Source organism: Megalobrama amblycephala, linkage group LG15, assembly GCF_018812025.1.
Source record: "Megalobrama amblycephala isolate DHTTF-2021 linkage group LG15, ASM1881202v1, whole genome shotgun sequence".
NCBI classification, from domain to species: domain Eukaryota; kingdom Metazoa; phylum Chordata; class Actinopteri; order Cypriniformes; family Xenocyprididae; genus Megalobrama; species Megalobrama amblycephala.
Window position 1 is genome coordinate 32,261,913 of NC_063058.1, and position 14,264 is coordinate 32,276,176.

The 14,264-nt window shown below is 35.0% G+C and overlaps 1 protein-coding gene across 1 annotated transcript in view; it reads right to left on the reverse strand.

The window, feature by feature from the left end:
• The window catches only part of nell2a (neural EGFL like 2a), a 94,973-nt gene that overhangs the window by 41,215 nt on the left and 39,494 nt on the right, over positions 1–14,264 (reverse strand). The window contains exons 10-12 of the mRNA XM_048159107.1: positions 14,072–14,163; positions 12,387–12,492; positions 12,115–12,243 (exon numbers count right to left, since the gene is read on the reverse strand). Coding sequence (XP_048015064.1) covers positions 12,115–12,243; positions 12,387–12,492; positions 14,072–14,163 — 327 coding nt within the window. The remainder of the gene's footprint in view (positions 1–12,114; positions 12,244–12,386; positions 12,493–14,071; positions 14,164–14,264) is intronic.

The following is a 14,264-nucleotide window of genomic DNA, read 5'->3' on the forward strand; positions in this document are numbered from 1 at the left end:
CAATGTTTGCAGAAGCAACATTGTGAAAATCGCAATGATTTTAATGTCATTTTTACACAAGAGACTTGTAAGTATAAACTTATTTATATATAACATCTCTGAGTTTAAAATGCTAAAAGATTTAGGATGTTTGAATCAATTGTTCGTTTCAGTAAATCAGTTTGATTAGTTTGCGCTATTATTTTAAAACAGCGTGTGCAACATGCTGGTTAGTTTTAACTAGTTTTTTAATGTTTAACTCTTTGCATTAAACATCTTGAATCTATTTGGCAACATTGGCTACTTAGTTGAAATGATTTATTGTTCCTCTGACTGGAAAATGCTGCTTTCATTTATTCATCTAGTAAACAAAACAATCTTTTTTAAATTACAAGTACTGAACAATGGACTTTTGTACTGGATTCAAGTGTCCTTATTATGAATTCTGTAACTTTTTAAAAGGCATTGTGCGCCGCTAGGGAAAGATGAAATCTGTGACATTTTCCCGGGAAAAAGTTTGGAGGAAACGGAGGGCAGAGTGATCGCCCTGCTCATGTGTCATGACTCCTTGAATTTATCGCAGCGAGATCAAATAAAAGGTATTAAATCAAATCTCATAGACTTACAGATCTAATAAAAAGCCTTATGAATTTTCACCAGTGCCGAACTGCTGCATTTGTGATGAATTCAGAGTGGCTTTATGGCTCAGGACTTCAAATGAAACTTTAACCCGATTTACTTTGAACTTGCGTCCTTCAGCATAACCTCAGCCGCTTCTCTTCTGTAACTCACTTAGGTCACGTGATTAAACCTCCTCTGTTATTTAAAGGAATAACCAGGGATTATTATCCCACAGTAACGAAAGAACTCGCAAATACTGCCTGGAACGAATCAAACAACCTTTTTTGCAACTCCTGTTATCCATCAGATCGCTCTGATACCGCAGTACGTACAAGCAGACTAGTTTTTCTCAAGTTTTTACCAATCTTGACACCAGTACATGCATAGCAGGGTTAATATATATCACATAATTTCATAATTAATATCATTATAATGACATAAAAATAAATCTAAATAAGGATTTAGTATTGTCATAATTGCCAATATAATATTTATATTTCATTTAACAGAAATGTTTTTAATCGTTTTAGTTGTTTAAGTTTTAGTTGACGATAATAACCCTCTTGCCAAGGCAACATTTCTCGTTTTCATTTAGTTTAACTTGATGTACTAAAATAACTAAAACTGAAATAAAAACTATATAGTTATATTTTAAAAACCTTGACAATCACAAAAAAACATCAAAATTACTAAAACTCACTAAAATGAAAATGAAAACACAAAACTTAAAAATTAAAAATAATAAAAAACTATTAATGAGAGATGATGCTAAAATATCACTTTTGCATGCAAAACAGTGTTTTCAACCTCTTGAAGAGCCTTGAAGATGTTTGAGAATTGGAGCTGTTGTTAGTCACTGATCACTGCAGCCTATAGAGCGTCTTCACTCCGGTTTCCCTCTACATCATATTAGCATTGGAGGAGCCTGGCTTGAATGTGCCGTGGTTTGTGTGCGAGATAACGAAATAGAAGGGAAATCCATCTTCTTTTTGGGTTTTTTGTCCTGTGTTCTCCACAGCGAAGGGAAATCAGTCACAGCTAAGTGCACATGAATCAGGGCTGACTGAGACACATGGTCTACTTCAGAGTAAATGTGGACGAGGATCTTGACAGGAGTAAACAAGTAAGGCATGGAATAAACAGCCAAGATAAACGATCTAACCCATGGTATTGCAAGCCATTAAACCAGAGCGTACGGACAGTGTGTTGTAGTTTTTCTAATGATAATATCAGTAACCTAACAGATCAAACATAGCATAGGCCAAATGAACTTCAAAAAGTGGTTGATTGATATATATATATATTAGCATATATATACACATACATTATATGATGTTAATTCATATATTATATAATGTGAGATTTGAGCTGGTATATGATATTTTAATAGTTGATCAGTTGTGTATTTATTGTGCTCTCCAACCTCTTAACATCAAGATTAAATGGTTTCATTATTTGCTTTTAGCATTGTTTTTCCCCTGTTGACCGCGGCCCATCAGAATAGATCTGCCCTTTCGGGTCACGGCCCACCAGAGAAGCGGCGGTTTGTGTGTCATTTGGGCCAAGACGCCTTCATGCTGTGGGTGGCATTATGTGTTTTCTATCTGCCTTATTTTCCTCCTGCTGTCTCGCTCTATCTCTCGGCTCCAGTGCTGTCTGTCTGCCGGTGGGAAGATAACACACGGTGTGTTTGCCTGACAGACCCAGTGCTAAAATAAACCATTCACCTCCCACAGATCTGTGGCTGCCGTCCCAAACACAGGTGCGCCGCACTGAAACACACACACATACACAACCAAAATTCACCAACTGCTGGAGTCTCACAACACCTGCAAATACTAGAGATCAGCAAAACTACAGCTAAAATGACGAGTCGTCCAGTTGGGCTTAAGAAACATGACACTAAATCAGCCAAATTAGATGATGTTTCTTTTATACGTCTTTGGAGTCTAAGAGGATTTGTGTGGAAACCCATTTCTGCCACATAAGAAAAAAACAACACGTTTTTGTAAATTATAATTATGACATAAAAAGTCAAAATTATGACATACCAAGTTTAAATTCTGATATATATATCAACTTTGATGAAAGGTTTTGATCCAAAATGTTTTGATCAAATGTTGACTACTGTATGAAAAGTCAAAATTATGACAAAACGTTACTTAAAAATTCATAATTATGACAAGTTAAAATTGACATTAAAAAGTCAAAATTATAACATACCAAGTTTAAAGTCTGATTTAAAAAATTAGAATTATGACAGATTAACAAAAAGTCAAAATTATGACAACCTGTTTAAATTCTGGCTTAAAAAGTTGTAATTATGACAGCCAAAATTACGACAAAGTTGAAATTACTTAAAAATCCATAATTATGACAAGTTGAAATTGAAAAATTTAAAATTATGACGTTAAAAAGTCAAAATTATGACGTTAAAGTCAAAATTATGACATTAAAATCAAAATTATGATATACCAAGTTTAAATTCTGACTTAAAAAGTTGTAATTATGACATTTAAGTCAAAATCATGACATAAAAAGTCAAAATTATGACAAATTTATAATTGACAACTTGAAATTCTGACTTTAAAAGTTGTAATTATGACAGCCAAAATTACGACAAAGTTGAAATTACTTAAAAATTCATAATTATGAACATTTGAAATTGAAAAATTCAAAATTATGATGATAAAAAGTCAAAATTATGACGTTAAAAAGTCAGAATTATGACAGATTGACAAAAAGTCGAAATTGTGACAACGTTTAAATTCTTGTAATTATGACATTAAAAGTCAAAATTATGACATAAAAAAAATTATGACATAAAAAGACAAAATTATGACAGTAAAAATACAAAATTATGACATAAAGAGAAAAATTATGACAAAAAGTTTCAAATTACTTAAAAAAAATCACAATTATGGCAAGTTGAAATTGACAAAAAGTCAAAATTATGACGTTAAAAAGTGGAAATTATGATATACCAAGTTTAAATTCTGACTTAAAAAGTCAGAATTATGACAGATTGACAAAAAGTCGAAATTGTGACATGTTCAAATTCTTACTTAAAAAGTTGTAATTATGACATTAAAAGTCAAAATTATGACATAAAAAGACAAAATTATGACATAAAAAGACAAAAATATGACAGTAAAAATACAAAATTATGACATAAAGAGAAAAATTATGACAAAAAGTTGAAATTACTTTAAAAAAAATCACAATTATGACAAGTTGAATTTGACAAAAAGTCAAAATGATGACGTTAAAAAGTCAAAATTATGATATACCAAGTTTAAATTCTGACTTAAAAAGTCAGAATTATGACAGCTGAAATTGACACAAAAGTCGAAATTATGACAACCTAACTATAAATTCTGACTTAAGTTGTAATTATGACTATAAAGTCAAAATTGACAGTCAAAATTACGAAATAAAAAGTTGAAATTGACATAAAAAGTTGAAATTCTGACTTTAAATGTATAATTATGACAAGTTGAAATTATGACAAAAAGTTGAAATTCGACTTTAAAAATCATAGTTATTGTTTGGCTAGTTATCATGAGTAGTTAATGATATGCTGGTGGATGACGCTACACCCTCCTTCTGCTCCATCTCTTTCTCCATTGATGGACTGATTAAGAATCAGTATTATTTATTTATTTTTATTTTTTAATGAGGTATTATTTTAAATAAGAGCTACAAATATATTTCATTAAAAACATAAATATATTTTCAGATATTTTTACACTGTTAGCAGCATGTTAAAAACCCTCTGTGAGAAGCTGAAAATAATAAGTTGACTTCACTAATCGGTTGTTGGACTGTTAATGCGGTCAGTCTATAACATACACATGATCTTAGCAAGGTTAAGTTCCTCTATACGTTCAAATGAAGGAAAGAGCGCATTGATTTCTTTAGTGTTCACTAAACACCCGAGCCTCATCTGAAAGATCAGCGTCCAGTGCTTCACAAATAACCTGTCGTGCTTCAACTAATGATCCAGTTTAACGTGTGCAGACAGACCTCAGTCATTAAGACCCACTCAAACACACTGTCCTTCCTGGCCAACAGAAGAAACCTTGAAAGTGCCTTAAATAATTAATGAGATTTGGCAAGATGACAACAAAGCGGCAATAACATGAAAAGGTGGCGTTGACAACTAGTCCTCGGAAAGCGTGACTATAGTCTCATTAACTCGCTCTCACAGCCAATAAATCACGCTACTATCTGAAGAGCTTCTTTGGCATTCGGAGGCAGAAGCAATAAAGTGAATAAACTTCCCGGCACCGCAGCGAGAACGAATGGACTCTGGCAGGCCGTATTAATCCTAATGAATTGTTTTGTCTCATATAAAGTGCTCTTTTAACGGAAAACGGAGCTGCGCGACTCATAGAGCGGGTGCGTCCCGCGAGATCCGAGGAGAATAGACTGACAACAGCCTCTCGTTTGTCATCAGTCGCAGCCCTCGAAGAATCCCACACGGTAATCAATTGTCATTTACGCCACAGAAGTCTGGAGTCCGGGGAGAAAAGAAAAGACAATCCAGCTTAAGATGCTAGCTGGAGCACGGTAGCTGGTTTTCAGCCGGTCTAAGCTGGTTGAGCAGCTCAGACCCAAAACACAGCAACTGGCTTAAGACGGATCAGACTGTGACTTTGAAAGAAAGCAGAAAAGAGTTCAGGAATGAGAATCCAGAGTCATGGAATCTTTGATTATTTGATTGATAAATGTGTTTAAATCATCATCAGTAAAGGTGAAGTACTCGTGGCTCCGTTTAACTCGGTTTGAATCCGATTTCACCCTAAATTCAATCCACAGATTTTGTCTCATCCTCAGTGACTAGAAGTAATAGTAGAAGTATTAAAGTGAACTGACATCAGTCAGAACAGACACTATTTATTTATTTATTCACTTTATTTACTTTATTTATTTATTGTTTGTTTGTTTGTATTTTTCACTTGTTCCTCGGCACAGATATAGTTGTGATAGCTGCCAAATTACAAACAAGCTAAATTTATTCATGCATTCATTCATTCATTTTCCATTTCTACTTTTTTAACAGGGACAGTATGAAAAGAAAAGCATGCAATCCTTGTATGTATGTATGTATGTATGCTTTTATTTATTTTTCATAAATTTTATTTTCTATTTTTGCATTTCATTCATTCATTCATTCATAAATTTCATACATTTTCCATTTTTACATTCATTCATTCATTCATTCATTCATTCATTCATAAATTTCACTAAATTTCCATCTTTGGCCTTTTTAATTTTCATTCATTCATTCATTCATTCATTCATTCATTCACAAATTTCATCCATTATCCATTTTTGTATTTTATTTATTGATTTTCCATTTTTTGCATTTTTTCTTTTTATTTATTCATTCATTCATTCATTCATAAATTTCATTAATTTTCCATTTTTGGCCTATTTACTTTTCATTCATTCATATTTATTTATTTATGCATTTTTACTTATTTTTAATAGGGAAAGTATGAAAAGAAAAACACATTATTTATTTATTTATTTATTTATTTATTAAGAAAACAAATGATATATTTATTTGTTTATTTATTTATTTTTATTCATGCATTTCTTTTTTTTTTCATTTCTAATGAAAATGAGTCTGGGAGACAGACGTTTAATCCGACCAATGGGCCTCATTTATGTATTAATTTGATTATGTAAATAGTTGCAGAATGTGAATTCCTACATAAACTGTCAACTTTACACAGAAATTCATTCTACTAGTGCTTCATCAATGAGGCCTCTTTCATTTAATCTAAATTTTTTCCACTTGAAATCCGAGTGATCGACACCAGTACAACTCACTGAATTTAAAAGCCCATATTATGCCTTTCTTAAAGTCTTGATGTTGTTTTTGGGCTGTACTAGAACAGGTTTTCATGCTTGAATGTTGATTATTTTTACTGAACAGGTTCAGTTCAGAAACACTGAGACTGATATAGAGAATAACTCCCGCTTTTTCATGCTCAAACAGCAACATTACACACTAAAGAAAGATGAATGTGGAAAAATCACTTTAAATATGCTCTCTATTCTGACTGTCTCCGGATGTTCAGCCCTACAATCTTCCCTAAACCAGCGTCAGTTTCAGCCGTCGCTCTCATTTCATCTAATTACATTTGGGATTCAACTGCACTTTTACAGTCAGCGCCAATTACCCCCGATCACCTACAGACATTTCCTGCTCAGACCTGCAGGAAATGACATCGTGCACCGGGTTCATGCCGCAATCAGCCTGTCAGTTAATGTACATGCTGCTTTTGATATATTTCACTTAAATGGCTTGAATAACTGCAAATTAACAAGGTGAACTCAAGCCTCCACAGCGTCAAGGACATCCAGCTATTCTGCAGGATTTAAGAGACTTGAATCGATTCATCATCTGCAGATCTACTACAGCTTGAGAGCAGGACATTTATTTCAAACATTAAAAAAAAAGGATCATGTGACACTGAAGACCAGAGTAATGATGCTGAAAATTCAGCTTTGATCACAGGAATAAATTACATTTTACTATATATTCATATAGTAAAAAGCCGTTTTAAATTATAAAAATATTTCACAATTTTTCCTGTATTTTTTATCAAATAAATGCAGCGCTGGTGAGCAGAAGATCTACTGTAACTCCAAGTGAGAAGCGTTAAACGTCTGCGTCTCTGTCTGGAATAATCAGGACACACTTCGCCCTTCAGTCCATCTCTCTCTCTCCAGCGGCACATGACTGAAACCTTTATTATGCGCCAAAGCAGCGTGAATCTACTCGAGCAGGGCGTGTGTGAAAGAGAAGCTGTAGGAGGGAGTGCCGTATTCCCTCGAGCTCACGCCCTACAACATCACGCATGAAATATTGAAACGGGACTGATCTCATCAGCACAGACTCGAGCTATTTTTATCTTGCCAATGCTCATGACGCCTTTAAAGAACTACGTAGCGCTTCTTGAGAGAGACTCCGCGCTCCTCCGCCTGCATAATGAAATAAGGAAACGTGTTTCTGAGTCTCCTGATGCTGGAGATGGTGAGACGACGACGGGGAAGTTTCGCCTCTGTGGTGTTTGGGGATTTGTAGTAACAGTTCATGAAATTTAACATGTTCTGGTTCAACATCACGGGTTTGAATCTGAGGTTGTTTGGTCATCGGACACATTATCCTGCTGACTCGTGTTCATATCAGGTGAAATGAGGCAATATGATGACATTATATACAACCTGTTGAACATTTGATTTATGTTTATAACAAACTATTGTTCTAGTACAACAGCTTCAAATTATTTATTTAAATACATACACACACATACTTATATATACACCTATATATATATATATATATATATATATATAAATCCGAAAAAACACGGATAATTTACAGAAAATTACCAGGACATTATCCAGTAATTTTACGGACATTTCCATTAACACTGAAATAACGGAATATATATATATTATTATAATAATATATATTATATATTATTTATGTAATATTATTTGTCATATTATTTGTTTAATTTTAAAGTGTTATAATGTTTAAATAATATAATCTACACTATATAAATATCATTTATATATATTTTTTCATATATATGTTAATTAAAATAAAATACTTCAATAAATATGTGATGTGATGAGATCTATATATATATATAATATATATATAATTCATTTAAATTCACATCAGTTTGAAAAAAATTAATATTACATGCATAATATTAATATAAATATTAATATAAAATTAATGTTTAATATAATAAAATTATATTAAACATTAATTTATAATATATATTTATTTATAATTTAATATATATTAATATATTTATATTTAAAATATATACATGTTAAATTACTTTTAATACATAAACACTTTAATAATTATATATTTATTTAAACAAAATATTTATGTATTTATATTTGTATTAATATTATAGTTTTGTTTAAAATGTGTTTTTACAGCGATGTCAGACTGAGCTTATTAATTTAAAATGAATCAACTGATCGTTTAATTTGAGTTCATAAAGATCCAAATTTATAAGTAATTGATAATATAAACGGAAGCGTCACATGAGGATTATACAAAAAAATCCATAAACACATTATTATTAAAATATGAATTATTTGTAATTAAACTTATGGCAAAAACTGAGATAATAATATGTACAGCCACTGTGAGATATGATTTCGGTCCCACCGCCCAGCTATGAAAACGATGTTTACTGTATTAAACAACTAGTATGTGCAAATGCCTTCAATTTATGGAGCTAAAAGCAGATATTTTCCTCCAGCTAATGATGGAAACCTCAGCGCCAGGTGTTACATCCAAACCAGCAAGGTTAAAAAGAAAGAGGTGACAAATGAGTCTGGAAGTGGGACACTGCTGGTGTATCCGTCTCACCAGCCAACATTTCTGGGTTACACATGGCCTTTTTTATTTTGCCTTTCTATTTCAAAACACATCCGTGCTTTGATTTCTTCTCCCGCTGTTCCCCTTCCCGTCGGTTTCGACGAACTAGATCTGACAGCGTCCAGAACGGGGTCCCGCGGGAACATTTAGGCAGAACCCACCGTCGAACTTGCTTTAAGCCGGGGTGTCTGATAGCATCTTTAATTATTCATATCCTCCTGGTCTTTGATAATTACCTGACCGGCCGTGCACGTGAGCATCGGCTGGGTCATCCGCACGCATCTCCCGGGTTTATTTTTAGCCGGCGAGATGAACAGGTTTCATTAGAGATCCGACTGATGTGCGGGGAGGTGACGGGGGCGCAGCGTCCCCAGAAACACAGCCGGAGTCATTAGACATTCAACAAAAGTAGGCCATCCGCGGCTCGGCTCGGCTTTGAGAGGGGAAAAGGAGGATGAGGAAGGTGGAGGGGAAAGACATTGATGACTTACTCTCACCGATACGCAATTGCAGCCAATTAAGATGCCAAAACAGGAGAGGAATCTGACGGATTCTAGTTGTGCATCAATAATGCCGCTTGGTTAATTAGTCATGTGCATGAAAAACAACACGGATAAGGGAGGATTCTTTATTTTTAGAGCTGTCAATCAATTCAGAAATGTCACTGAATAAATTATAGAATAACAAAATATGATGATCAATTAGTCACACTAATTGCATATCAATGCGATGGATTATTTTGTGCTTTTTAGATGAGAAAAGCATCAAATACATCTCAACATATTGTTTTATTTCATTTTCACATCGCGTTTTGTTCATGAATGTACATAAAACTTTCCTGTTTTTCAGCATCTTACGTCATGAGCGCTGACAGCCGACTCACAAAAATAACATGGTCGGAAAATTCCTTATTGCTGAATTTACATACTATTTATTATATTTATATTAGTTATTAATAATATATTATCTACAATATGTTAATACTGCATTATTATTAAAATATTTATTGTATAGTAATTAATTGTACTAAATATTGACACATTTCTGTACTAACAAAAACTACTAAACATATATATATATATCATGCATTAAATATTAAATGTGTGTGTGTATATATATATATATATATATATATATATATATATATATATATATATATATATATATAAAATAATTTTATATTACATACACTGAACAAAATTATAAATGCAACACTTTTGTTTTTGCCCCCAACTCAAAGATCTAAGACTTTTTTTATGTACACAAAAGGCCTATTTCGCTCAAATATTGTCCACAAATCTGTCTAAATCTGTGTTAGTGAGCACTTCTCCTTTGCCGAGATAATCCATCCACCTCACAGGTGTGGCATATCAAGATTAGACAGCATGATTATTGCACAGGTGTGCCTTAGGCTGGACACAATATAAGGCCACTCTAAAATGTGCAGTTTTACTGTATTGGGGGGGTCCGAAACCAGTCAGTATCTGGTGTGACCACCGTTTGCCTCACGCAGTGCAACACATCTCCTTCACATAGAGTTGATCAGGTTGTGGATTGTGGCCTGTGGGATGTTGGTCCACTCTTCTTCAATGGCTGTGCGAAGTTGCTGGATATTGGCAGGAACTGGAACTTGCCGTCGTTTACGCCAATCCAGAGCATGCCAAACATGCTCAATGGGTGACATGTCCGGTGAGTATGCTGGCCATGCAAGAACTGGGATGTTTTCAGCTTCCAGGAATTGCGTACAGATCCTTGCAACATGGGGCCGTGCATTATCATGCTGCAACATGAGGTGATGGTCATGGATGAATGGCACAACAATGGGCCTCAGGATCTCATTTGTGCATTCAAAATGCCATCAATAAAATGCACCTGTGTTCGTTGTCCATAACATACGCCTGCCCATACCATAACCCCACCGCCACCATGGGCCACTCGATCCACAACGTTGGATTCAAGTCGGTTACGACGACGAATGCAGTCAGGTCGAGACCCTGATGAGGACGACGAGCACGCAGATGAGCTTCCCTGAGACGGTTTCTGACAGTTTGTGCAGAAGTTCTTTGGTAATGCAAACCGATTGTTGCAGCATCTGTCCAGGTGGCTGGTCTCAGACAATCTTGGAGGTGAAGATGCTGGATGTGGAGGTCCTGGTTGGATGTACTGCCAAATTCTCTGAAACGCCTTTGGAGACGGCTTATGGTAGAGAAATGAACATTCAGTTCACGGGCAACAGCTCTGGTGGACACTCCTGCAGTCAGCATGCCAATTGCACGCTCCCTCAAAACTTGTGACATCTGTGGCATTGTGCTGTGTGATAAAACTGAACATTTTAGAGTGGCCTTATATTGTGTCCAGCCTAAGGCACACCTGTGCAATAATCATGCTGTCTAATCAGCATCTTGATATGCCACACCTGTGAGGTGGATGGATTATCTCGGCAAAGGAGAAGTGCTCACTAACACAGATTTAGACAGATTTGTGAACAATATTTGAGAGAAATAGGTCTTTTGTGTACATAGAAAAAGTCTTAGATCTTTGAGTTCAGCTCATGAAAAATGGGGGCAAAAACAAAAGTGTTGCATTTCTAATTTTGTTCAGTGTATTTCAATTAAAATACACACACACACACACACATCTATATATATATATATCATACATTAAATAAAATATTTATATATATATATATATATATATATATATATATATATATATACACACATTACATATTACATATGTTGGCTGACTTTTGCTTCATATCAGAAGCATTGAAATAATTTCCTCTGTAATGGTGACCTATTTTATGTCAACACTTGATTCTGCAGCCTTTTAACAAGAGAAAAATCCAATTATCACAAGAAAAGCCATTATACAGATGTCCTGGAATAATAATGTATATCCTGGAATATTAAAATCAGCCAGCGGCTCTAATGCTGTTAAAATTCCTGTTCCTCAGCTTGCTGTAATTATGATTCATTTCCCGCAGTGTATGCGCATGCAAATGCCACACGTGTTCTGCTGCAACACGGCCAGGCAATTAACGGATTATCTGTCAGATCAGCTGACCGGATTGAGTGACGCCTCACCTTCGCAGTACGCGCTGTCCTCGCGCAGCGGCCGGAAGCCGTTCTTGCAGCTGCAGCTAGCGCCGGCGTCTAAGTTCACGCAGGCCGAGTTCTCCGTGCAGATGTTGTCCTCGGCGCAGAAGTCGTGACCTTTAACCCCAGATAGAAGAGTTGGATTTACATTTATGGATTTATCCTACTAATTACACCAATCATTGTCCATACTGTAGTAGTAATCAGCAAATTCTCAAAGAGGTTTTGAAGCGAGAATGAAGCCAGATATCCTTACGTACCTCTGCAGACTTTGCAGCATCTGTCTGTGAGTGTGATCTGATCAGATTCAGCACAGGTGAGCTGCGGACAGTCTTCAGAGTTCGTAACTCTATGCATAGTGCGATCCTGAAAAAATAAAATAAAAAATATATTTGTGTGTGTATTCTTATATATAGAAAGTTTAAGGCTGTCAAAATTAACTTATTAAATGTGCAATAAATTTTTTCATTTTAACATGTTAAAAATATTTAACACAATTAGCACAGCATTCATTTTTTCCTAGCATTCATTTGGCTAGTGTTACCTTATACGATCTTTCTATCATTCATTCAAGTACTTTTAAACCAAGCACATATTTTTCAAGCACAATTACACTCAAAGATATACTAGTGTGATGTCTATGAAGAAGCTCACTCTAAACGCGCACACAGAAAGCCGCTCCAGACAGCATGTGAGCATGTTCTTTAAGGTAAAATTATGCCGAAATGCCGTTATTGGCAAGTATGCTTGTAAGCACAGTCTTAAACGAGTTAAATGACCATAGAGTTGCAAGAACATCGGATGCTTGTCTACAGAGTCCTTAAAGGGACATGATGATTACATGTTAATGCTTTTGCATTCCCACGAGAAACTTTGCATTTAAAGGTGAATTTACCTTGGCATAGTTAAATAACAAGAGTTCAGTACATGGAAATGACATACAGTGAGTCTCAAACTCCATTGTTTCCCCCTTCTTATATAAATCTCATTTGTTTAAAAGACCTCCAAAGAACAGGCAAATCTCAACATAACACTGACTGTTACGTAACAGTCGGGATCATTAATATGTACGCCCCAATATTTGCATATGCCAGCTCATGTTCAAGGCATTACACAAGGGCAGCCAGTATTAACGTCTGGATCTGTGCACAGCTGAATCATCAGACTAGGTAAGCAAGCAAGAACAATAGCGAAAAATGGCAGATGGAGTGATAATAACTGACATGATCCATGATATCATGATATTTTTAGTGATATTTGTGAATTGCCTTTCTAAATGTTTCGTTAGCATGTTGCTAATGTACTGTTAAATGTGGTTACCATCGTTTCTTACTGTATTCACGGAGACGAGAGCCGTCGCTATTTTCATTTTTAAACACTTGCAGTCTGTATAATTCATAAACACAACTTCATTCTTTATAAATCTCTCCAACAGTGTAGCATTAGCCGTTAGCCACGGAGCACAGCCTCAAACTCATTCAGAATCAAATGTAAACATCCAAATAAATACTATACTCACAGGAATCGATGTATGCATGATGAACACTTTGTAAAGATCCATTTTGAGGGTTATATTAGCTGTGTGAACTTTGTGTTTGCTGTTTAAGGCAGTTGAGAGCTCGCGGGGGCGGGGGAGCGGGAGATTTAAAGGGGCCGCACGCTTAATCGGTGCATATGTAATAATGGCTCAAAATAGGCAGTTAAAAAAATTAATTTAAAAAAATCTATGGGGTATTTTGAGCTGAAACTTCACAGACACGTTCAGGGGACACCTTAGACTTATATTACATCTTTTGAAAAGGCACCTCTAGGGCACCTTTAAAACTTTTGTTTTTTGCTAATGCAAAGTTTCTAGAGTAATGCAAAACATATATAAAAATATACATATACATACATTTTTGTGTGTTTTATACCAATATATAGAAGCAGTTGTAAAGATTTGTACCCTGCATTCAAACAGCTGGCAGAGTCCAGAGGGATGATGAACAGCACAACGGTGTCCTTCCACCAGCGTCTGCTCCGAAAACAAGCACATTGCTGCAAAAAAACACAAACAAACATAAACAAACACGCAGATACACTCTTCCATATGCACACACCTGCAGGCGGCCATGCAAAAGAACATATTCTCTGCTGAT